The sequence below is a fragment of the Garra rufa genome, chromosome 1 (genome assembly GCF_049309525.1).
Source record: "Garra rufa chromosome 1, GarRuf1.0, whole genome shotgun sequence".
Taxonomy (NCBI): domain Eukaryota; kingdom Metazoa; phylum Chordata; class Actinopteri; order Cypriniformes; family Cyprinidae; genus Garra; species Garra rufa.
Genome location: NC_133361.1, coordinates 35,046,060 through 35,072,928, shown reverse-complemented (window position 1 = coordinate 35,072,928; position 26,869 = coordinate 35,046,060). Strand labels below are relative to the sequence as shown.

General features: G+C 36.3%; 1 protein-coding gene across 1 annotated transcript in view; it reads left to right on the top strand.

Annotated features, from left to right (window-relative positions):
- plekhh3 (pleckstrin homology, MyTH4 and FERM domain containing H3) overlaps positions 1-24,015 on the top strand; it is a 54,485-nt gene extending 30,470 nt beyond the window's left edge. The window contains exons 3-13 of the mRNA XM_073839249.1: positions 1,084-1,172; positions 3,190-3,372; positions 6,314-6,471; positions 8,202-8,325; positions 10,086-10,416; positions 11,037-11,244; positions 12,022-12,158; positions 13,083-13,203; positions 15,949-16,380; positions 16,663-16,854; positions 19,575-24,015. Of these exons, the coding sequence (XP_073695350.1) occupies positions 1,084-1,172; positions 3,190-3,372; positions 6,314-6,471; positions 8,202-8,325; positions 10,086-10,416; positions 11,037-11,244; positions 12,022-12,158; positions 13,083-13,203; positions 15,949-16,380; positions 16,663-16,854; positions 19,575-19,712 (2,113 nt within the window). The 3' untranslated portion in view covers positions 19,713-24,015. The remainder of the gene's footprint in view (positions 1-1,083; positions 1,173-3,189; positions 3,373-6,313; positions 6,472-8,201; positions 8,326-10,085; positions 10,417-11,036; positions 11,245-12,021; positions 12,159-13,082; positions 13,204-15,948; positions 16,381-16,662; positions 16,855-19,574) is intronic.
- The last annotated feature ends 2,854 nt before the right edge of the window (positions 24,016-26,869 follow it).

Sequence of the window (26,869 nt, the reverse complement as noted above, 5' to 3'; positions counted from 1 at the left end):
GGGCTTGACGATTAAGTAATCTAAACCAGAATTCAGAACCTCTAAACGATGTAATTTTTCCCATGTCAGTTATTTAGTTTTTCAATCCTGTTAATACTTTCCCATTAAAAACATACTACAGTGTGTGTAGACGGCGCTATATGGACATGGTATGACCATTGCGCTCTTTTGCAGAGTCTCGCATGTGAGTGGCGCATTTAAGACGCCGTTTCAATCAATCAATGTCAGTTCCTAAACAGTGGATCAATAAGAAGACCATAAAGACAGGGAAAGCGTTTCAAGCCTTTGTTAACAATAGCAGGTTGGCAACAACAGTTTGGGGAAGGCCTTTTTATTCCAGCATGATTGAGCCCTAGTGCTCATAGCAAGGTCCATAAAAACGTGGTTGGATGAGTTTGGTGTGGCAGAACTTGAGTGAGAGCCCTGACCTCAACCCCATTGAACATTGTTGGGATGAACTAGTATGGAGATCGCAAGGCCTTCTCCAACATCAGTGCTCTATTGGTTTAAAAGGCAAAAAATCCCAAAGAAACTTAATGTCCAACTTAGAACCTTTATACTACAGTACGTGTATTTATTGAGCCCAGAGGAAAGTGGACCCACCCATGACATTTTTGTCCCAGGCCCTGTGAACTTCAGTGATGGCTATTTGACAACTATTTCCTTGTCGGGACCTCTAGACCACTCTTGTTCTCCAAGTCTCTTCCTAGTTCTCTCTTTGCGTGCGAGTGTCCTTGGCGTCTCTTAGTCAAGTTTATTTTCAGTCTTTTCCCTGGCTGCCAGACCGATAAAGCTCTGCTTGCCTGGCCATGGTGGTGCAGGGTGGAGGGATGTGAGTGTGTGCGTTGTGTTTGTGTGAGATGTGAAATGTCTGCATATGTGAAGTGGTTTAATGCTATGCTGGGGTCTGTTTTCAGCAGCAGAAGTGTGATGTTGACCCCAACTTCCCTCAAGGGATGGGTGTGCTTATATATATATGTATGTGTGTGTGTGTTTTGGGGGCTAGGGGAGGGGGTTGTACAGTACTTACTGGGTTACAGTAGGCACATTGCTGACGTCTGTGTTGTGTTTCATGTTGTTCAGTCTGTCGGGAGTTCCTGAGGAGAAGAGAAGTCTCATCACACAGAAGAGCAAGATGGCGATGGACGAAGACCCTGAGGTGCTCGTGAAGGGTGAGGAAGAAATTCTTCTACTTAGTAACTCTGATTTACCAAGTGAAGTCATTCGTCATTATGGCTAAGAAACTAAAGTATTGTTTGCAGGCACTGGTGCATTTGTGTGTATCATGTCCCTGTTTAATTTAATGACACTCTGGTAGCTTCATCTGTAGTGTGTTAATCTCAAATCTGACTCATAACTACAGTACCTCTGTATAAACCAGGGTGCAGCAGGCTAAACAATGTCTACACAATATTGACTTTGTCTCCTATACCTACAGTTGAAGTCAAAAGTTTACAGGCACCTTGCAGAATCTGCAAACTGTTAATTATTTTACCAAAATAAGAGGGATCATACAAAATGTCTGTTATTTTTTTATTACTGTCTTGAATACGATATTTCACATAAAAGATGTTTACATATAGTCCACAAGAGAAAATAATAGTTGAATTTATAAATTCAAAAAGATTCTTAATATTGTGTTATTACCTAAATGATCCACATCTGTTTTTTTGTTTTAGTGATAGTTGTTCATGAGTCCCTTGTTTGTTAAACTGCCTGCTGTTCTTCAAAAAAATGCTTCAGGTCCCACAAATCCTTTGTTTTTTTCCAAGCATTTTTGTGTATTTGAACTCTTTCCAACAATGACTGTATGATTTTGAGATCCATCTTTTCACACTGAGGACAACTGAGGGACTCATATGCAACTATTACAGAAGGTTCAAATGCTCACTGATGCTTCAGAAGGAAACACAATGCATTTACAGCTGGGGGTGTAAACTTTTGAACAGAATGAAGATGTGTAAATTTTTCTTTGCCTAAATATTGTATTTTTTCATTTAGTACTGCCCTTCAGAAGCTACAGAAGATACTTACATGTTTCTCAGCAGAGAAAATAAGTTAAATTTACCCTGATCTCCAAATTTCAAAAGTTTTCACCCCCTGGCTCTTAATGCACTGTGATTCCTTCTGAAGCATCATACTCCTATGATCTCAGAATGTAAATGTGAGTGTTGTGTGGTATTTGTTGCACTGGAGTGGAAGTTTTTATCAGCTTTAGCTAACTTTAGGGAACGGTCCATAGTACCCAGTACACACACATGCATAAGATATAGCTTGCAGTATTATTGGTGACACACGATTTAGCTGACACACTGCACACCAGTTGAGACATCGTTAAACAACACTTAAGCTGCTGACCATAGGTTTAAATGTGTGTTATTCAGAGTTGTGTATGATCTCAGAGTGTGTAAATGTGAGTGCTGTGCGGTATTTGCTGCACTGGAGTGGTAATAATACTCAATCACATGTAATGAGTAATAATAAGCAGGGCAGAGTAATATTAGTGTAGAGGGGTCCAAATACTCCGCCAGCCTGTCTCATGCTGGCCCGCAGAGCTGCTAAATAAGACAGTCTTCCCCTAGTCTGTCTGGCTGACTCACACACAAGCTTGCACACATATATACACACACACACACACACACACACACACACACACACACACACACACACACACACACACACACACACACACACACACACACACACACACAAATATTCAAAGGGAAAGGTAGAAGGTGCAATGCATCTGCAAGCAGCAGCGGAAAAAAGGTAACATGGTCTGGGTGTCATGAGGGTTTACTAAAAAAAAAAGCGCTTTTTCCCATGAAATGTTTCTTGATTATTGGCTCTGATACACATTTGTGCATAGACAACAAACTTTCTGTAGGTCTGGAGGGAGATTTTATCCCCAGTGTGACCTTAACACAACCCTCTATTAAGTTGGGTGAGTGGTGGTTTGGTATCCTGCTCTCGGCTGGATGTGGACGGGCTGGTTTGTGCTGTTTTGCCTTTTTCCATGCTCGCTCAGCCTGACTCTGCATGAGTGCTGTGAACTAGGTCTTGAGGAATGATATTTCAACTTACACATCATTCATTTCTGTCAGGATTTGAAATGGAATCCCCATATTCTCATTCGATTGGTCTGTTACGGTATTTATTATGGTTCTTTTTCTCTGTTTTGCTTTTCAGGCTGGCTTCTGCGGGAGGTGCAGGGAGGTTGGCTCCGGCAGAGAAGGTTCTGGTTTGTGTTGACAACAGACTCACTTGACTACTACAGCGGCCCGGACAGAGATGCTCGAAGACTGGGCACGCTTGTACTTACATCACTCTGTTCAGTGCTGTGGCCGGATAAACACACCTACAAACAGACAGGTAACGCACCTGCAGTTAAACTAGGACAGTCTAGTTTTGTGTAGACTCTCAGGAAAAACTAGGGCTTCAGCTTGTCACTAGGCCAAAACTAGTTTCTGCATTATTTACTCCTTTAAGGTTCATAGTATCATAGTATCCTAAAGGTACATATTATATGGGCTTTCGCACCAGAGGAAACTTTTTGTACAGTAGTTCCTAGAACTATTGATGGAAGTTCCCGCTTTTTGGCGTGTTCGCACCGCAGGAACTAGGAACATATGTCGTTCTAGGAACTCCATTTGGAGGAACTAAATTAGCTTATACTTCAGAGTACGGTCTTAAAAGTTTTATAGAAACTACCAGTCACATTAGTGTACGCTGATTGGCCAAATGCAACCGGCTTTTTTAAAAAGCCATGTAAAAATATATTCACTCTACAAGCATGGAAAACATAAATAATGGCATTTAGCTACCTTTTGTCTGCAGCGTTGTTCTTTTCTCAGCTTTGATGATATAACACTGACTGAGATCTAGTCAGATTTTCATGCTCTTTTAATCACGTAAATTGTGTGTTTATATTCCATCTCCGTTGTCACGAAACCCACAACACAACAAAAACGGCTTCAATCATGGCGTCCTCTGTTCACCGGTTGGTGACGTTTGTAAATGCCGCGAAGGGTCACTTCAGACTCCGAGTTCTTTCTGCCAGTGCGAATGCAGGCAGGAAAACTGGCCAAAGGAAGAAATTGGTTCTTTAGAAACCACCAGGCTGGCTAGTTTCCAGACCTGAGTTTCTAGAACTCTGCGGTGTGAAAGCCCCTTATTTTTCTGTAGAACTAATATGTACATTTTACGGAAAAATAAGGTATCAGTCAGAGCAGTTCTTTCTGTTTGCACTGAAAAAAGCATAACACTAAGACCACATCCCCTGTTTTAACTTGAATTTAATGACGTTTTTAAGATTGTTTTGGTCATTTTATCATATCATTTTTTTTTAATTCCACAATCAACCTCTCCTCAACCTCTCTGTCAGTATGAACAAACACATTTTATGAGAAAATACTATTCAGATTTTTTTTTTACTTTACTTTTTACTAAGTTTAATTCAAAATGTATTTTCTTTGTAATTCCTTATATTATTTTTTAATTATGTTGATCAATTTTTTCATTTTTTTTTATTTTTATATTATATTGAAAATGGTTTGTAATTTCTTCAGTGATGGAGATGGTTGAAAGTTCATTGTGTGCTTCAAAGACTCATTGATTACCCTGTTGAAAAAACAGCATATACTGGTTAGGTATGTTTTGAAGCATGGCAGCTGGTTTAAGCTGGTCCTTAGTTGGTCATGAGCTCAGGACTAGCTCATAACCAGCTTATAACCAGCTCATGATCAACTAAGGACCATTTTATACCAGTTCAAACCAGCTGCCATGTTTCAAAACATGCCCAATCAGCATATGCTGTTTTTTTCAACAGTAAATAATGAGTCTTTAAAGCAAGCAATGAATTTCCAACCAATCTCCATCACTGAAAAAATTACATTTAAAGAATGTATTGATATGTTTTCTTTAATTTATTCCTTACATTTTCTTTACTTGGTCTTAAAAAGTTTTCATAAAACCTGCAGAAATTTTTTTGTGTCATGTCCTGGTTAGTAAATGGTGTGAGCCAAGCTGTCAGAGTCCAGTTGAAGATAAACACAATATTTCACTTACTATTTTAGGATTTTCAGTCACAGTGACGCACGTTTTTTCAGAAAGAGCTGATCTTTTGGTCAGATCACTGGCACAAAGCATCCGTGAGACCTGTTGATCTCTTGTCGGCATTGGCGTGAAATCTTTCTTGTGGGAAGACTTTGATAGAGGAAATGAAATGCAGGATTGTTTGAGAAGAACGAAAGAGAAATGAACGCAGACAAACGAGAGGCATTGTTGTCTGGGAAGATGTAGGGAATGACCAGACAGACTTAGTCATACTGTATATATGTGTGTGTGTGTGTGTGTGTGTGTGTGTGTGTGTGTGTGTGTGTTCACATGGCACATTTTTAACTGGAATTCTGAATCACACAGACACAAACTTTCAACCAGCACTGTCCACAAAACTCTGAACTTTTCCCAGATTAACTTTAGGGACTTTCCTAGATAAAAGTGTGTGTGTATGTCTGAAAGTAAAGCTGTGTGTGCGTGTGTGTGTGTGTGTGTGTGTGTGTGTGTGTCTGTGTGTGTGTGTGTGTGTGTACAAGGGCAGCGGTTGGTCAGGAGTCATTCATTATCCAGCACAGAAACAGTTTCTTCTTTTAACAAACAAGCTGTCATATAATATCATGGCTAATGCTTTGGCTCGTACACAGAGTAAAACAGATCTGTTAATGAAAACATTAACGAGGTACAATTATGCGCCAAAGAAATTGGAGATGTTTACAGTGGATGGCAAATATTTTGGCCTGTACATTCTAGAACACCCATTGGTTCTTAAAAACCTTGAAATATCAGGGAATGTAACCATGAAATAATCATAGAAATTAATTTCCACAGAGTTGTTCTGCTGTGAAATGTTTCATTTGCTTTTTGTGAGTGCTTGTGTAGACCGAACACTTGCCCCCAAACAGTCTAGAGAGATTGGCGGGCTTTTTGGAGATTGTAAAGAGTTGGTGTGTCTTTAAAAACCCAATTTTTGAACCAAAGCTTTATTCTTTAGACTACCAAAGTGGGACAAACAAGATATTAGTAAGATCCTCATATATAAATCTGTCTCAGAACATCTGAATACATTTACTTCAGGTCAGACACGTGAAACATGTCTTTAATCAGAAACAGTATAAGCATATGTTTGTTTAATTCTTTGTTTATGTACTCTCCTAATTGTTAGGAGATGCTATTTTAGGTATTGCTCCACTTTGTTCAATGGCGCTTTTGAAGAGTTGCACTAAATATAGGCCTCTTTCATGTGTTTGTGTGACAGGTTACTGGAGTTTGACAGTGTATGGACGCAAACATTGCTACAGACTCTTCACGAAGCACTACAATGAGGCGGTGCACTGGGCGTGTGCTGTACAGAAAGTCATAGACAGCAAAGCACCGGTCGAGACGCCAACACAGCTCCTCATACGAGACATTGAGGTGAGAGAACAAACATGACAGCATATCAACATATATCAAGATGGATTATGAATGTTGCGCACACAGACTTTTATTTCGAAAGGATGGTTTAAATCGATCACAAGTGACAGGAAAGACATTTATGTTGTTACAAAAGACTTTTGATGAGAGAATCCTGCAAAAGGTTTCACAAAAGTATTAAGCAAAAAAACTGTTTCTTGAGCAGCAAATCGGCATATTAGAGTGATTTCTGAAGGATTATGTGACACTTAAGACTGGAGTAATGATGCTGAAAATTCAGCGTTGCATCACAGGAATAAATTACACTTTAAAATATATTCCAATAGTAAACAGTTATTTTAAATTCTAATAATATGTCACAATTTTACAGCTTTTACTGTATTTTTCATCACATAAATGATTTTTGGCAGTTTAGCTCCCAAAGATATGTTCAGGATGGCACACATATACAGACACGCTGTGTAAACCATTTAAACTCCACCCACTGTCATCTCTCTGCCCCAGTATATTATTATTAGTTTGTTGGCTAGTGATTTTACACTTATAGATGTGCTCCTCCGTATCCCGTGTCTCTTGAAATAGTTTCGAACGCAGTGAGTAGCTCTTCAGAATAACCCTGTTGTTATGATGTAATGCCGGCGCTCTTGGATATATCTGTATTAATAGGATGCTAGTTGCTAGCCCACAGAACTCCCCGGAATCCCATTGAGGTCGCACATAAACATACAGACAGACAGGCGTGAAAACCGCAATGGTTGAAACTTAAGTGCCCAGACCCCTAAATGACCCTGCTGATTGCTATATATCTCTTATAGATAAGATATGTATGGATATTAAATATTGAAACAATAAGATAAAGAGGCTGTTCTTTATTCTCAATTTAGTTTTTGTTAAACAACGCTAGATTTGTGTCTTATTGCTTGTTTTAAATGATAACCATGCAGTAGAAGTTAGAAGATATGTAAACCACAAAACGCTGAATAAATAAACTTTCTATTGATGTATGGTTTGTTAGCATAGGATACAAAGATACAACTCTTTGAAAATCTGAAATCTGAGGATGCAAAATTTCTAAATATTGAGAAAATCGCCTTTAAAAGTTCTTAGCAATGCATATTACTAACCAAAAATTAGGTTTTGATATATTTACGGTAGGAAATTTACAAATATCTTCATTGAACATGATCTTAATATCCTAATAATTTTGGGCATAAAAACACAAAATTGATCATTTTGATCCACTTAATGTATTTTTGGCTATTGCTACAAATATACCTGTGCTACGACAGATTTTGTGGTCCAGGGTCACATATAGTTCTGACATAGAGATAAATTGGTTATGGCTGGAGGTTTTGTCACGTTTAACTCCTCTTAGGTTGGTTCATCATGGTTCTGTTATAAGCAAACACCCCACATCAAACATAAACTACCCTTATTCACCCTTGAAATGTACACAGCAGGTTTCATTATACACACATACACAGAGCAGACCTTGACCAGGGTTGTCAAGTCCATCTGTAAGCCGAAATTGCTTTCCCTTTCATTCATCTCGCCCTTAGCCGTTTTCCCAAACACAGCATTTCCATATAAAACGTCATTTTATCATTTCATTATGAACACCATAGCGAAGAGGTCATGTGTTTATGGGGACATAATGATACACAGCAGGTATATCTGTCTTGAGTTTATTTCAAGGTGTTTATGTATCTTTATGTGTGTTGTTTTTATAGGAGAATAAATTCAATCCAGAGGTTGTGGAACACATATATGAGCATAATCCTATTTTGAGGTACACGCAGAGCCCCCTCTACGCCCCACTGCTGCCTTTCTCTTACGGCAGCCTTCACCACACACGTAAGTCAAACACACACGCACGCATTTATCACATATATACACTACTGCTCACATGAAGAACATTTCAATCAACCAATCAGATTAGACGCACCCACTCTTTCTACAACCCTGCCGGTTTGATGTAACCATGGTCACCAAGTAATATTTACCTGTCAAGCAGAAGCAAAGGGAAACTCAGCATCTGTTTTCAAGCAGTTTTAAGCTCTCAGCTTCCTTTAGATATTAAAACCAGTACTGATGTTTGCTCTAGTCTTGCTTGCTTTTGATCTCCTGTTTCTTTGAATTCACCATGAAATCAGAACTGGCAATTCAAAGTATTGCAGTGTTAAATTATAAATTACTCATATGTTCACATCATGTTTTTTAAAAATTGAAGTTCACTACTTAATCAAAAATATAAATGTCTCACAAAGAGGTCAATATGTAACAGCTTGTAAAAAATGTAACATAACGCCAGATTTACCTCAGAAAAAACATATTCGGTGACCATAGACTTGTTATTTAGCTAGAAAAATGAACTCTAGAGAGGAGAATTTTGCTAAATATATGCACCATATTACATATTCATTATAATTTTTACTGTTCTTCAGTATTTAAATTGACTGAATAAATCAGTCAAGTTTTTAAGACCATTTAAATGTTTATACTTAAAAAAAACTAATTGGAGTATAAATAAAATTGAGTGTAATTTAGGGGTTTGTATACAAATCAGTTTATTTTAGCCGTCAATATTAGAGTAAATTAGCACCAACTGACTCTTGTGTATATTTTACAGTGTCAGTTGAGAGTTTTTTTTTTTGTGTCCCTAAGAAAATTTGCCATGTACTGTACCTGTTATATATCCAAAATAATCAATATTGAATCAAATCGAATCGAAAAGAATCAGATTCTAATCTATTTGCAAGCTATTGAACAGAAATTTAATCAAATCGTGAAATCTGTCAAAACCCAGCCCTAGTCTTCTCACTTTTGCAACAGAAAATCTCTTCTCTGGTGATCTTTTACCTCCAGCAACTTGGTAACATGAAATTGTAGCAAAAAACAACCAACCTTCCAACGAACTAATCAATTCTCAATGGATAAAATCCCATCCTAGAGTCCCATCCTACGTTTTTTTTTTTTTTTTTTCTTGTTCAAAAAGCTTTTTCACTCAAATATAAGTCACAATAGAAAATAAATCCTATCACAGTGTATGTTTCATACTAATTTGAATGTTTGTTAGGATAGGACGATATTTGACTGAGATACAATTATTTGAAAATCTGGAATCTGAGGGTGCAAAAAAAATAAAAAATATTGAGAAAATCGCCTTTGAAATTGTCCAAATTGAAGTTCTTAGCAATACATATTACTAATCAAAATATATGATATATTTATGGTAGGAAATTTACAAAATGTCTTCATGGAACATGATCTTTACTTAATATCCTAATGATTTTTGACATAAAAGAAAAATTGATAATTTTGCCCCATACAATGTATTGTTGGCAAATATACCAGTGCTACTTATGATTGATTTTGTGGTCCAGGGTTACATTTGGCTATGTAAGCTGTTCTTGATGCATTTTGCATCTTTCCAAACATATATATTAAAAAAATGCTTCAAGTTGATCTATCACGCTCTCAGCATCTGACTTACCATATATATGGGCTGCCACTCTGAATGTAAAAACTAATTGACATGCAAAAAGTACGTCGAAGGCATTCTGAGTAGCTAAATAAAGAATCTAACCGTAACCTTCTCTCACTTTTCTTCTTAGATATGGCAGGTAAAGGTTACACATCCATCCGTGAAGAGGCGGTAAGGCTTTTTAACTGCCTTCAGCAGTTGGAGTCTGCCCGTGAGCCCATTCCTCTCATACAGGGGATCCTCCAGACCTGCCTTGACCTCCGGCCGCTCCGAGATGAACTCTACTGCCAGCTTATCAAACAGACCAGCGTCACCAACTCACATGTCCAGACGCAGACGCAGACGCAGACGCAGACACAGCCGAATCCACAGCTCAGATACTGGCAGCTGCTCACCTGCATGAGCTGCACCTTCCTGCCCAGCTCCAGCATACTCAAATACCTGCGTTTTCACTTGAAGAGGTGAGTTTTGCACATCACAAATCTATAAAACGTACTAGATGTGTACACTGATCAACCCACCAGCCGGATCTGAACATACACACATAAATGTTACCTAGAAGTCCTCAAGTATAAACATGGACAACTGCCTCCGGTCCTGCGGTCGTGTGACTGGATTGAAAAGTGTACTTCCTGTTCGCTTGTTCTTTTCCTCTCCTTGAGGGCTTGGGAAACTGCATGATGCTTTCTGCATCCCATGGCTAATTGACTCCTAAAGTACTGCCAGGCCCGGAGGATAGAAAGAAAATAAGAGAATGGCTAAATAAACGAGTGTGCCATGAGGAAATGGTGCATTGACCACAGGGCTTTGATTACAGAGGCGGCTGCTGTAATAGAGACGGACAGGTTTCTGTTCTCCTGAGGCCCCCAGACGCTTCCCGCATGTGTTTACTTAACACAAATAGGGCCTCCGCCATGCATGTGATTACCAAGTGGCTGACACTTTATATCGCAAATAGATAAACTAAACAGAGAGGCCACACAACTTCACTCTGATTTTTGGAGGGAAGTTTTGTGGTTTGAATGTGCAATTATGGAAATGGCCCTGTTAAGTTTTTTAAATACCTTTCTTTTGCTACTAGGGTTCAAAGTTTGAGTGTTGACCCGGAGGTGGAGAGCTACGCATCCTTCATAGCCCAGGCTCTGGAGAAGACGCGCGGCCGTGAGTGTGTGCCCTCGTGGGAGGAGATCCAGGGGCTCATGGGAAGACAGGAAATACTGTGTACCGTGCACTACCCTGGACCGGGCTGCTGCCAGATACCGATCACCTCGCACACCACGGCTAATGAGGTATTGCATCAATCATTTCCTCTATAGCAGGGGTTGGGAACCTTAAGCCCATGTGCCGCCATTGGCACACAAAGGATTAATCATTAGCACACAAGTAATAAGAACCAGACAGATGTATTTATTTATAAGTGTATTTAATTTAGCAATGTCGAATTTTGTTTTTGCAAATATCCTTCAACAAAAATGTAAGAAAATACATTTAATAATTAGCTCTGTTAATTTAACACAATTTTTTCTCTTTTAAGAAATTGTTATTATTGTTAACTAAAACAAAAAAATTACTGTTGATGTTCTTTTTGTTAATTAAAATAAGGCTAAAATAAATAAAATGAAAAAAGTTAATTTAAAAGAAATTGGCAGCTACACTACCAGTCAAAAATATATAATGCGAAACTATAGAAATTAATACTTTTTATTTAAAAAGTGATAATAAATACATTTATAATGTTACAAAAGATTTCAGACAAATGCTGTTCTTCTTTTAAATGATAAAAATATTTCAGAATTTTACTGTTTTTGCTGTTCTTTGGATCAAATAAATGCAGGCTTGGTGAGCAGAAGAGACTTCTTTAAAAACATTTCAAAATCTTACTGTCCAAAAATATTTGACTGGTAGTGTAAGGAAAACGAAACTAAAACTAAAATAGAAAAAATTTGTAACGAAAATGTAAAAGCCTCCAAATCTAATAATAAAAGCTAATTTAAAATATGAATAAAAACTGTAATACATTAAATAATACTAACTTTACCTTACTCAATCTCATTTTCTCTGTCCAGGTTGTGAGGAAGATGGCGGAACGCCTCGGGCTGCAGGACAGCCGAAACACATTTGCTCTTTTTGAGCAGAATGCATGCTGGGAAAAAGCTGTCGGAGGCAGCACCATAATCGCTGACGTCATCACCAGATTTGAAAAGTAAATATTTTTTAATAAATATCTTCAAACTATTTACTCCGTATGATACAACAAATGTACTGACCTGAACATAACACACAGTTTGTTGGACATGGTGCCATAGCAATACCATGTTTTTGTACATTAACCATGATAATACCATGGTATTTTTTAAGTACTATGTAAAGACCTTATATAATGAATATGGTAATCAATCAGTACCATGGTATATATCAAGTTACAATGATATATCTATCCACGATAGCACCACAGTACAGTGTAGATGTGTCTTCATCATTGATTTATTCACTTTCCCAGCACTTTAGCACAGTTTAACCAACCCCCCTGATGCACCCACCCACACACACACACACACACACACACACACACACACAGTGTGAGAATGGACAAGCAGCTCTTTATTAGTATTCAGTGTTCCAGTAGGGTTCTCAAGGTGAGACTGATGTCATGAGCATTAACTGATGTGGAAAGCAAACTGAAGGAGAGATAAGCCAAGCCAGCCAGAATTCAAGGCATCCGCTTTATTCTGGGAAGTGTGTTTCTGCACGTCTCGGTGCAGAGGGTTCATGGACACACGCCTAGTCTTTCTTTCACACTCATATATGTGTACACACACACAAACAAACCCGCGTGTGCAAAACTGCACATGCAGCAGAAAAAGCTTAGCAAATCTGGGTGAGTCATATGGTTCAGAATGATGACATAGCTCTGTTGGGGTGACTTTAGTTGTGTGTTTAGGAAACGTTGGTGGATTTCATTTATCGTCATGCCCTGCTTGACAAGTCTTTAAGAGCTACTTGAAGACTCAGACATAGTTTAAGACAAAGACATAGTTTTATGGTGCTTGATAAATGGTTAAATAATAAGCCTGTAATACATAATGTGCATTTTTCATGAACAAATCTCTGTCTGTGTTTCTTTCAGTTTGTCAGCTAAAGATCCAGACTCTGACTGCCAGTGCCGACTCTGCTTTAAACTGTATTGTCTGCTGGACACTGACAGCATCAGTACAGACAGCATTGAGTACCTCTTCCTCTATGAGCAGGTAAAATGACAAGAGACTGACGGAAATGAGAAAACTGAAAGTAGATCATTGAAATTTGTGAATTTAGCAACATTCACACTTTTAATGAAGTGTTAATGAAATGACTCCAGCCTAATAATGACACTGCTGTCGCTGAACTGAACTTGTTTCATGATGAATTACCTTTACACAATTATTGAACTGAACTGAATCAACACTGAACTGACTGGAGCTGAATAATGACACTATTGTCTTGCTGCAGTGACTTTATACCAGAATTTTGTAGTTTTCATCAATGATTTTGTTTCCTGTTAAATGCTGTAAAGTAGCTATGAAACCATCTCCATTGTAAAACTAAAGCGATATAACTATAAAGGTGCCTTGTCTGTTGAGTAAAAAATCTATGGTGAAAAAGTCTGATTAAAAGAGAAATGGCATTGAGTGGAATGTGTTTTATTAAAGGCTAATAATGGATATCTTATGGAACCCTATTTCCACCACTGATTATAAAAAATAGAAAAGGTAATTGCAACTTTTTATCTCACAATATTCTGACTATTATCTCAAAAAAGTTTACATTTTGCAATTCCGACTAATTTTCTCAGAATTGTGAGATATAAACTTGCAATTGTGAGAAAGAAAATTCGGTAACACTTTATTTTAAGGATCAGGAATTAGACAGTAATTAATGACTAATAACTGCATTTGTAAATGACTAGTTATTGACTTGTATGCCATTACAAGCTATTTATAAGGCCTTTATTGGCTGTTGTCTTATGTTGGTCTTATAGACCCCTTATATTTGTTTCTGTCCTAACAGTGTATTAATTAGCTAAACATAAAACAAACTAATAGCTTGTTTTGTGCAAATTACAAACTTTATAAGCTCTCATAACACTATGCAAATGTGTAGCTTATAAGTATGAAATAAATATAGAATAGGAATTTCATCAGACATTTAAATTAGCTGAAAAACAGTTACACAAAAGCAGTCTTCTAGCAGTTGTTCCATACTAATAAATGATTAATAAACAAAATATTCCCCATTCCCTTAATTTATTAACGGCTAACAAGCACATTTCTCACTAATAAATGCTGTATTACTTCAGATTATGTTCCCTATTCTAAAGTATGTTCCCTATTCTAAACAAACTACAGATGAGACACATCTGCAAACATTCATGTCTCTTTTCTACTTTAGAATAGGGAACATAATCTGAAGTAATACTGAATGTATTAGTGAGAAATTTGCTTGTTAGCTATTAATAAATTCAGGGAATGGGGAATATTTAGTTTTTAAATCATTTATTAGTATGGAACAACTGCTAGAAAGACTGCTTTTGTGTAAAAGTGTTTTTCTGTTAATTGAAATGTCTGTAATGAAATGCCTATTCTATATTTATTTTATACTTATAAGCTACACATTCACATAGTGTATTGAGAACTTATAAAGTGTGTAATTCACACAATACAAGCTATTAGTTTGTTTTATGTTTAGCTAATTAATACACTGTTAGGACAGAAACAAGTATAAAGGGTCTATAAGACAAAAATAAGACAACAACCAATAAAGGCCTTATAAATCGCTTGCAATGGCATACAAGTCCATAACTAGTCATTTACAAATGCAGTTATTAGTCATTCATTACCGTCTAATTCCTGATCCTTAAAATAAAGTGTTACCAGAAAATCTTAATATATAAAGTCAGAATTGCAGGATATAATCTCAAAATAGCAAGACATAAAGTCATAATTGCAAAATGTAAAGTCAATTGCAGGATATAAACTTAATTATGAGAAATAAAGTGAGAATTGCGGGATATAAACTTGCAATTGCGAGAAATACAGTCAGAATTACAAGATATAAAGTCAGAATTGTGGGATATAAACTCGGTTTCAAGAAAGTCAGAATTAGGAGATAGAAACTCAGAGTTGCAAGTTATAAAGTCCGAATTGCAGGATATAAACTTGCAATTACAAAAAAAATTCAGAATTGAGAGATATAAAGTCAAAATTGTGGGTTATAAACTTACAGTTGCGACAAAGTCAGAACTGGGAGGTAGAAACTCACAGTTGTGAGTTATAAAGTCAGAATTTCAAGAGATAAACTCCCAATTGCAAGAAACAATGTCAGAATTATGAGATATAAAGTCAGAATTGTGGGATATAAACTCACAGTTCCAAGAAAGTAAAAATTGTGAGATAGAAATAAATAAAGCCACAATCGCTAGATATAAAGTCAGATTTGCAGGATATAAACTCGCAATTGCGATAGAAACTTGCAATTGTGTGAAATAAAGTCAGAATTGCTGAATATGGTCAGAATTGCGAGAAAAAGTCAGAATTGTGAGATGAAAAAGTCACAATTAACTTTTTTGTTTTTTATTCAGTGGGGGAAATGAGCATCCATAATATCTTCCTCTGAACATTTATATTACAAGTCTTTAGTTCCTGGTGGACAATAAAAGCAGGGTTAGAGTAACACGACTGCTGCCAACCCAGTTTGGATCTGTCTGCAGACATCCATTTGAGACATTATATATATATATGCATTAAACATAAGAGAATGGATCGGGTGTAGAAAAAGAAAGGGATTTTCCAATTCTTCCTCTCTGTTTAATTTGAACTAGTTTCACACTTGTGTGGACAGATGTCTTTATCAGTCCAGTGAAAAGCAAACATACAAACACAGCACATTAGTGAACTCTGTAAACTTTCCCTTGTTTGACTTCCTCCTCCCTCTCTCTCTCTCTCTCTCTGTCTCAGTGTCATGAAATGGTGGTGCGGGGGCAGCTGCCAGCCTGTGAGGATGACCTCCTTTCCCTGGCAGCGTTGCGATTGCAGTGTCTACTGGGAGATTTCAGCGCCCTCTCGCCGTACCCGCCTTTGGAGCAGCTCTTTCCGGCTGAAGTGGTAGAGGCCCGGGCCCTACTGGCCCCTGTTGATCCCCCTGGCTGCCCTTCCTTCCCCGGGGGTCTGCTGGCTGGGACATTGTGGGGTCACAAGCGGCGACAGGAACAGGACCAAAGACTCCGAGCCAGACTAAGGGAAGAGGGAACTGTGGTGATGTCAGCCATTTTGGAGCGCTGGAAAGCCCTGGCGGGATACAGTCGCAGAGACAGCATGGCCGCCTATCTCACCATCGCCAGACAGTGGTCCGGGTTTGGCTGCACGCTCTATGAAGTTGACTTCTACATAGTGAGTGGTTTCAGCAATATAACTGTTTTCTTTATTGATTAGACTTGTTACTTAAGCGCAAATCGGCATATTAGAATGATTTCTGAAGGATTATGTAACACTGAAGACTGGAGTAATGATACTAAAAATTCAGCTTTGCCATCACAGGAATAAATTACATTTTAAAATATATTCGAATAGAAAACAGCTATTTTGAATTGTAATAAAATTTTCAATGCAGTTTTTTTTAAAACATTGAAAGGTTTTAAATGTTTGTACCTATCATCCTCCTGTTTCTCATAGAGCTCAACAGGAAGCTTCTCTCAGAAGTTATGGCTGGGTGTGGCGGCTTCCTGTGTGTCTCTGTATCGTCAGGGTGAGGCTGAAGCGTTGGAGTCTCTGCCGATTGGTCAGATCTGTTCCTATGGCGTCTCTGATAGCAACACATTCAGGATCACTGCAGGAGACAGAGATCTGCTCTTCGAGACCTCCAAAGTAAGCAGGCAGCATAGTCATGTATCATCAATATCCCTAACTAGTATCGCAACTAAAGTACTAAAGTGACTAAATCTAAAATAAAAAATCAGAGAATTATTTCTGAACACGTTATAAATGTATTCTTGAAAACACAAAGATTGCGAACTATGTAGTATTGAATTGTGGAGTTAGTTTTTAAATCATGTCTCGATGATGCACTGGAGCCACTGAGCTTGGGCCCTACACTAACACTATAATAATTAGAGCACATTAGCATCAGTAGTTCGCCTGTAGTTTTTTTATCATAGAAATTTGGCTGGGTGGATAATAACACGTTTTTCTGTACACATTTAATATTGCTTTAAATGGACTTTAATATACATGGAATATATAATATATAGATCAGTCATAGTTTCATGCAAGCATCATGCATACTATTAGGCCAAAATACTCGAGATATTATAGGGCAAGCATATACAACTAGCCAAGGCAGAGTATTAGATCAAAATACATATGCATGTTCTGTAAATTCCTAAATGTGTTAACATATGAAACATGTAACCTCTGATAGCTCTTAACTAGAAAGACGTTGTCGTCAATGTGTTAGTATCATGCGTACTACAAACCTCTTTCCAGTACTTGAACAATACAGGTCAGACCAGCTGTGTGTCTTTCAGTGTGCTTACATGTGGAAACACTGAGACAACCAGTCTATCTTCTCCTGATATTAGCTGCAGGCTCACGCCCATCCTGTGCCGTCACTTCTGTGCACTTTAACCTGATCTCTCGAGTTTTCATGCCAAACCATTTGACTTCACATCTGCCTGCCTTCTGAGTGATGCAAGATCAAGACATCTCTGCTAGCTCACACATACACTGTTAATGACGTCCAGTCAGCAGTCGCCTATAGCCATTTCTGGTCCACTCTAATGGCAGTCAATAAAAAGTGCAACTGTCAGTTGCTTTCGGATTTTATTTAAATGGACTTTTGTGTATGTGTGTGTTTGTTTGTGTGTGTGTGTGTGTATATATATGTGTGTAGCGATTATATTTCAGCTTTTACTTTTTTTCTCACATATAAAATATAATATAAATTCAGAATTGAGTTATGAAGTCAGAATTCCGAGATATAAACTTGCAATTCTGACTGTTTTCTAAGAATTGTGAAATTAAATTGCAATTGTGAGAAAAAAAAGTCAGAATTATGAGATATAAACTTGTAATTAAATTTTTTTTCCTGAATTCTGAGAGATAAAATCTCAATTGTGAGTTATAGTCAGAATTACGAGATATGTGACCCTGGACCACAAAACCAGTCTTAAGTCGCTGGGGTATGTTTGTAGCAATAGCCAAAAATACATTGTATGGGTCAAAATTATTGATTTTTCTTTTATGTCAAAAATCATTAGGAAATTAAGTAAAGATCATGTTCCATGAAGATTTTTTGTAAAATTCCTACTGTAAACTTATCAAAATGTAATTTTTGATTAGTAATATGCATTGCTAAGAACTTAATTTGAACAACTTTAAAGGTGATTTTCTCAGGATTTTGATTTTTTTGCACCCTTAGATTTCAGATTTTCAAATAGATGTATCTCGGCCAAATATTGTCCTATCCTAACAAACCATATATCAATAGAAAGCTTATTTATTGAGCTTTCATATGATGTATATATCTCAGTTTTGTAAAATTTTACCTTATGACTGGTTTTGTGGTCCAGGGTCACATATAAACTTGCAATTCTGACTTTTTTCTCAGAATTGCATGATATTCGCAATTGTAAGTAAAAGTTAAAATTGCGACAAAAGAATAAAAAAAGTCTGAATTGTGGATTTTCTTGCAATTCTGACTTTATAACAAACAACTGCAAGTTATTAATTATTAATTGTAAGATATAAACGTGCAATTCTGAGAAAATATAATTTTTCCCCCTCAGAATTTGACTTAACTTGCAATTCTGAGTTTAAATACGTCAGTTTATAAAAGTCAAAATTATGAGATAAAAAGTCACAATTGCCTTTTTTTTGTTTTTTATTCTGTGGCAGAAACTGGCTTCAATATTAAACATGCTTAAAACAACAAGACTTTACTTTCAGGGAATCGATCTCAAATTAAATTCCTTTTTCTTATTTTGTTTTTCATGTAAATTGTCCTTGTCAAAAAGGATGTTCATGTTTTTATATATTAATTTATTTACAAAAAAAATTGCATGGAATGAATCATTTTATTTAAAAAAATAGATGCTGATTCTTTCTTTTCATCAAACAATCCTGACAAAAATGATCAGTTTTCCACAAAAATATTAAGCAGCACAGCTGTTATAAACATTGATAATATTAATTTCAATTTATTAATAATATTTATGTTCCTTGAGCAGCAAATCAGCATATTAGAATGATTTCTGAAGGATCATGTGACACTGAAGGCTGGATTAATGAAATCACAGGAATAATTTACATTTTTAAATATATATTACAATAGAACAGTTTTTACATCATAATATTTCACAGATGTTCATTTGTTGCATTTCTGACTAAATGAATGCAGCCTTGGTGAGCATAATAGACTTCTTTCAAAAACATTAATACATCTAGAACCATTCTAAGTTTGGTGTACAAAGCCTCCTAGAGTATAACCAAGTCATTGTACTAGTGTAAAATGCTTAGCACTGACAATATGTCTGTGACACATGTTTTACAGTGGAAATTTACTCAAGTCATCTCTCTCTCTCTCTCAGCTGACTGAGATCATGCAGCTGATGAATGCTTACTTCAGTGCCACCCGTCGCCAGCTAGGCAAGGATGACTGCATCTCCATGGAGACAAACCCTAAGCTCCACCCCTCCCTACTTGAGCTCCCCTCTCACCCGGTGTGAAGAGAGAAGGACTCGCGCGCACCCACACGCACACACCGACTCTGACTGATGTACACGTGCATATGCAGTCCTGACTGATCGCTTCCCTGTGAGGAGCTTTTGCAAAGAGGACGAACTCAGATGAGACTGAAAGGAGCAGATGCTGTGGAAAGGAGGACGGGTGGAAGGTGTCCAGGGAGCCACAAACAGGAGAGCAGGTTCAGGAACTCAATTGCTATACCGCCAGCCAAATCCAGAAAGGACATGGGGCCCTCAACCGGGCCCCTGCCACCTGGGAGCCTGCCAAATATCACAGAGAGCATGAAAGCCTGACTTCAGAGATGAACAGCGCAAAAAATCTTTTTCTCAAGCAGTATTTTTGCCTTGTTTTTTAGTATTTGAATATTTAAACTATGGAAGCCCATTTCCGCCACTTAATAAACAAATTAAAAGGTAATTGCGACTTTTTATCTTACAATTTGGCTTTTTTTTTTTTTTTTGAAGTTGCAATTTGGAGAAATTTTCTGAGAATTTACTTTTTTTCTCGCACTTGCATGATATAAACTCGCAATTCTGACTTTTTTTCTTATAATTGGCCTTTTCTCACAATTGCACGATATAAACTGGCAATTCTGATGTTTTTTTTCTCAGAAATTGCCTTTTTCCCCACAGTTGCCCAATATAAAGTCGCAATGCTTACTTTTTCTCTGAATTGCATGTAATAAAAACTGCAATTGTGTGATATAAACTCACAATTGTGACTTTTTCTCAGAATTGGCTTTTTTTTCTCGCAATTGTGCAATATAAACTCTCGATTATTCCCTTTTTTCTCACAATTGCGAGATATAAACTCGCAATTCTGACTTTTTCCTCAGTATTGCCTTTTTCCTGTAATAGCACGATATAAACTCCCAATTTTTACTTTTTTTTTTCCCTCAGAATTGCCTTTTCCCCCCACAGTTGTCCAATATAAAGTCGCAGTTCTGACTTTTTCTCTGAATTGCATGAAATAAAAATTGCAATTGCTAAAAAATAAAACTTAAGATTGAGATTTATAAAAAATTTGACTTTTTTTCTCACAATTGCGTGACATAAACTCACAATTGTGACTTTTTTTTTCTCAGAATTGGCTTTTTTTCTCTCGCAATTGCGCAATATAAACTCACGATTATTACTTTTTTCTCAGAATTCCCTTTTTTTTCTCACAATTGCGTTTTCTCAGAATTGCCTTTTTCCTGTAATTGCATGATATAAACTCGCAGTTGCCTTTTTTATTCCCGCAATTGCCCAATATAAACATGCAATTCATGCAAGACTTTTTTCTCCGAGTTGCATGAAATAAAATTGCAATTGCTAGAAAATAAAACTTAAGATTAAGAAAAATTCTGACTTTTTTTCTCCAAATTGTGATATAAACTCACAATTCTGACTTTTTTCTCACAATTGGCTTTTTTTCTCGTAATTGCGAAATTCTGTCATTTTTCTCAGAATTGCCTTTTTCTCTGAGTTGCATGAAATAAAATTGCAATTGCGAGAAAATAAAACTTAAAATTGAGTTTATAAAAATTCTGATTTTTTTTTTCAGAATTGTGTGAAATAAGTTTGCAATTGTGAGAAAATAAAACTTTACAACTTGCGATTTCGATTTTATTTCACAAAGCGAAAGGAGAAAAAAAATTGCTAGATTTAAACTCAATTGCAAGAAAAAAGTCAGAATTGCGAGATAAAAAGGTAACAATTACCTTTTTTTAAAAAAATACATTTATTTTTTATTCAGTGGCAGAAACAGGCTTCCATATTAAACATCCTTAAAACAACATGAATCTATTTTTACTTGCTTTAAAAAATTAAAACACATTTTAATTTTCCTTAAATTCATCAAGTATTAAGACTAATTTTAAGACTAACTTTTCAAGGAATTAATATCAAATTAAGGTTCTGCTTCTTATTTTGCTTCTCATGTAAATATACCTCGTTTAAAGGATGTTTATATTTTTTATCGGAAAACATGACAAAAATACTTTTTCTTTTCTTTATTTCATTTCATTTTTTTGCTGTGATGTCTTTGTATTTCCCTAAAGGAAGACAACACAAACTCGCTGGCATTGCACTCGCACAAAAACACTCTGCTTTAAACGTTCCTTTCCAGACTCCTGCCTGGATCACCATTAAACTCATTCATCAAACCGGACACAACCTTGAAACAAAGCAGGTGCAAGTCACTTTCACGTCGCCCTTCAGAACTGTCCATTACCGAAAACGACGGTGGTGCGTGTGTGCGTGAGAGACGGATTTGAACATTTTAAGCTGTAGAAACCAAAGGATCTTTAGCTCGTCTGTATGATGTGAGTGTATTTGTGAAATGCTTTGAGCCCGACCTGGTGCTGCTTGACCGTGCTGTTAGCTTACAGTAACTCTGCACTGTGCGTCCTGTAGCCACAACAGCCTCGGATCTTTAGATCCGGCTAAAACCAACTAACTTAGACACCCGTTTGCAGCCTGGTACCTGTGAAGGTAAATGACATTTTGACAAAAAAAAAAAAAAAAACAATTTTGGTTCAAACCAAGCTTCCCAGACCTCTCGAACACTTTTTCAAACACTGAAGATAGACAAATAATCAACACTATTGATATGCAACATCGTCAACCCGTATTTTAAAGAACATTTCCATTTAAGGCATAGTTCAGCCAAAAATGAAAATTTGAGTTATCATTTAGTCACCCTTGTGTTGTTCCGAACCTGTGTTTCTTTCATCTTGCTAAACACAAAAGAAGATTTATTTCTGGTTTTTCCATATTATGAAAGTAAATGGTGTCCAAATTATCGATTTTTCTTTTATGCCAAAAATCATTAGGATATTAAGTAAAGATCATGTTCCATGAATTTCCTATGGTAAATATTTCAAAACCTAATTTTTGATTAGTAATATGCCTTATTAAGAACTTAATTTGGACAACTTTAAAGGTAATTTTCTCAATATTTAGATTTATCGCATTGTCAGATTCCAGATTTTCCTATCCTAACAAACCATACGTCAATTGAAAGCTTATTTATTCAGCTTTCAGATTTCAGATGTATAAATCTCAGTTTCAAAAAATTGACCCTTATGACTGGTTTTGTGGTCCAGGGTCATATATCTTCTTCTGTGTTCCACACAATACAGAAAGGGTTCGGAACAACATGAAAGTGCGTAAATGATGACAGAATAATAATTTTTGGGTGAACTATCCTATAATTTGTAGCCTCTGTCAGTTGTGCTTTTGTTTTGAAGCCTTATGCTGGCTTTTTTAATCTGCTGAGAGTTCATATTGTCCTCCTTTAATGTGTGTTACTTTCTACTAGTTTTATTTATGGCTGTCTGTTGTATACTTTGTGTGGAAGTGACTTTGTATTGTCCTTTTTACTTTTGTTTTATATATCTTTCATAAAGACCTGTATTTGTATTTTAGTGCTTGCATTGAAATAATTGCAAAAGAGCAAATGGTGTCATAGTTAAAGTATGATGTCATAATGTTTATTTACTTTTTTGGGGGGGGTTATTTGTCATTTAATTTTCCCCTGTCGCAAGAGGTCTACATATGGCAAGTAACTTTTTTTTTTTTAGATCGAGTAGGAGTCATTTGCCCCTTTTAAAGTCACATGGACCAAATATCTAGGGGTTGGGGGCTTTTTTCCCTTCGTTTTCTTGTTTACCCCCATTAAATGACTGCCAAACTATTACTGAAGCAATAAAACCTGCCCAGTCGTCCTGAGTATGAGCCCATTTTCAGTACTGGGCTTTTAGGTTGCCTGAGCCACTAGTGCCTGTCAAACAGTCTGTACAATCTTTAATTCACTCATACTCTATAATCAGGCTCATTTTTTCCTGCATTCATAGTATTTACATTTTTGGTTGTGCACCTAAATGTGTCTTTGCTCTAGGGCAGGGTTAGTCTGCCTGAATACAAATCTGAAAAAAGGTTACCAGCTACTTGAAATTCAAAGGTGGAGGGCAATCATGTCGTCAATGTTGTTTATTTTGTTTTGTTTTGCCCAAACCATGTTCCTCCTACAGCCCCTGTGATGGCAGTAGCGATTGTCACATGCTTGTGTGTTCTTTTCGTGTCACTTTTTAGCTGCAGGCAGCTCCGCCCACTGTCATACATGTAACAAAACTCGAACGACAACCTCTGATGCTTTAGACGGTTTGTATGCTGCATGGTACCTTTATTATGTTACACGTGTAATAGTCAATTGCACTATTGTTTGTACAGCTAACTTAAATGTGCAATAATGCAAAATGATGAATACTGTATGTAATAAAAAGCAGCACCATTACAACAACCCCTGAATGTCTGTTATACTATTTATGTGGAGAATATAATATAGTATATTACATATTTAGGAAATACTCCACATTAAATTATAAATATATAAATTCACCATTTTTTTAGATAAAACTTGAGATAAAAATGAACAGAATTAACTTGCAATTGTGTTTTATAAAGTCAGAATTGCGAGTTATAAAGTCCAGTTTTGAGGGAAAAAAGTTCTCAGAGTTTGTCTCGCAATTCAAGTCAGAACTCCCAATTCTGACTTTTTTTTTCTTCTCAGAATTGCGATATAAACTCACATTTGTGAATTATAAAGTCCAATTTTGAGGGGGAAAAAAGACGGATATGTTCTTAGAATTGCAAACTTACATTTCAGTTCTGACTTGACTCACAATTGCGAGTAATAAAGTCCAGTTTTGAGGGAAAAAAGTTCTAAGAATTGAGAGTTTGTCTCACAATTCTGACATTTTTCTACTCAGAATTGTGATATAAACTCGCATTTGTGAGTTATAAAGTCCAATTTTGAGGGGGAAAAAGTCTGATATGTTCTTAGAAATGCAAATTTACATCTCAGTTCTGACTGAACTCGTAATTGCGTGTTATAAAGTCACAATTGCGAGTTATAAAGTCCAGTTTTGAGGGGAAAAAAGTTCTCAGAATTGAGTTTATTGTCTCACAATTCATTGTGAATTGTGAATTTTGACTTTTTTCTACTCAATTGTGATATAAACTCGCATTTTTGAGTTATAAAGTCCAATTTTGAGGGAAAAAAAGTTCTAAGAATTGAGAGTTTGTCTCGCAATTCAAGTCAGAATTCACAATTCTGAGTTTTTTTCTACTCAATTGTGATATAAACTCGCATTTGTGAGTTATAAAGTCCAATTAAGGAAAAAAAACGGATATGTTCTTAGAAATGCAAATTTACATTTCAGTTCTGACTGAACTCGTAATTGCGTGTTATAAAGTCAGAATTGCGAGTTATAAAGTCCAGTTTTGAGGGGAAAAAAGTTCTCAGAACTGAGTTTATTGTCTCGCAATTCAAGTCAGAATTCACAATTCTGAGTTTTTTCTACTCAGAATTGTGATATAAACTCGCATTTGTGAGTTATAAAGTCCAATTTTGAGGGGGAAAAAGTCTGATATGTTCTTAGAAATGCAAATTTACATCTCAGTTCTGACTGAACTCGTAATTGCGTGTTATAAAGTCAGAATTGCGAGTTATAAAGTCCAGTTTTGAGGGGAAAAAAGTTCTCAGAATTGAGTTTATTGTCTCATAATTCAAGTCAGAATTCCCAATTCTGAGTTTTTTCTACTCCATTGTGATATAAACTCGCATTTGTGAGTTATAAAGTCCAATTTTGAGGGAAAAAAAGACGGATATGTTCTTAGAATTGCAAACTTACATTTCAGTTCTGACTTGACTCACAATTGCGAGTAATAAAGTCCAGTTTTGAGGGAAAAAAGTTCTAAGAATTGAGAGTTTGTCTCACAATTCTGACATTTTTCTACTCAGAATTGTGATATAAACTCGCATTTGTGAGTTATAAAGTCCAATTTTGAGGGGGAAAAAGTCTGATATGTTCTTAGAAATGCAAATTTACATCTCAGTTCTGACTGAACTCGTAATTGCGTGTTATAAAGTCACAATTGCGAGTTATAAAGTCCAGTTTTGAGGGGAAAAAAGTTCTCAGAATTGAGTTTATTGTCTCACAATTCATTGTGAATTGTGAATTTTGACTTTTTTCTACTCAATTGTGATATAAACTCGCATTTTTGAGTTATAAAGTCCAATTTTGAGGGAAAAAAGTTCTAAGAATTGAGAGTTTGTCTCGCAATTCAAGTCAGAATTCACAATTCTGAGTTTTTTTCTACTCAATTGTGATATAAACTCGCATTTGTGAGTTATAAAGTCCAATTAAGGAAAAAAAACGGATATGTTCTTAGAAATGCAAATTTACATTTCAGTTCTGACTGAACTCGTAATTGCGTGTTATAAAGTCAGAATTGCGAGTTATAAAGTCCAGTTTTGAGGGGAAAAAAGTTCTCAGAACTGAGTTTATTGTCTCGCAATTCAAGTCAGAATTCACAATTCTGAGTTTTTTCTACTCAGAATTGTGATATAAACTCGCATTTGTGAGTTATAAAGTCCAATTTTGAGGGGGAAAAAGTCTGATATGTTCTTAGAAATGCAAATTTACATCTCAGTTCTGACTGAACTCGTAATTGCGTGTTATAAAGTCAGAATTGCGAGTTATAAAGTCCAGTTTTGAGGGGAAAAAAGTTCTCAGAATTGAGTTTATTGTCTCATAATTCAAGTCAGAATTCCCAATTCTGAGTTTTTTCTACTCCATTGTGATATAAACTCGCATTTGTGAGTTATAAAGTCCAATTTTGAGGGAAAAAAAAAGACTGATATGTTCTTAGAATTGCGAATTTACATCTCAGTTCTGACTGAACTTGCAATTGCATGTTATAAAGTCAGAATTGCGAGGTAGAAACTCACATTCTGACCTTTTTTCTCAGAATATAAACTTAATTGCAAAAATTGAGAAATAATTAAGTTTCTTGAGGAAAACATTTCAGGAATGTTCTCCATATAGTGAACTTCTATGGTGCCTGCGAGTTTTAACTTCAAAAATGCAGCTTCAAAGGGCTCTAAATGATCCCAGACAAGCAAGAAGGGTCTTATCTAGCAAAACAATCGGTTATTTAAACCGAAAAAAGTACAATTTCTATACTTTTTAACCTCAAATGTTCGTCTTGTGCATGCGTACTCTGGTTCAATACAATTAGGTCAGAAAACTCCCATCTCATTTTTTTTTCGACGTACCCTAACTGTCTTGAACCGGAGTACACAGAGTTTG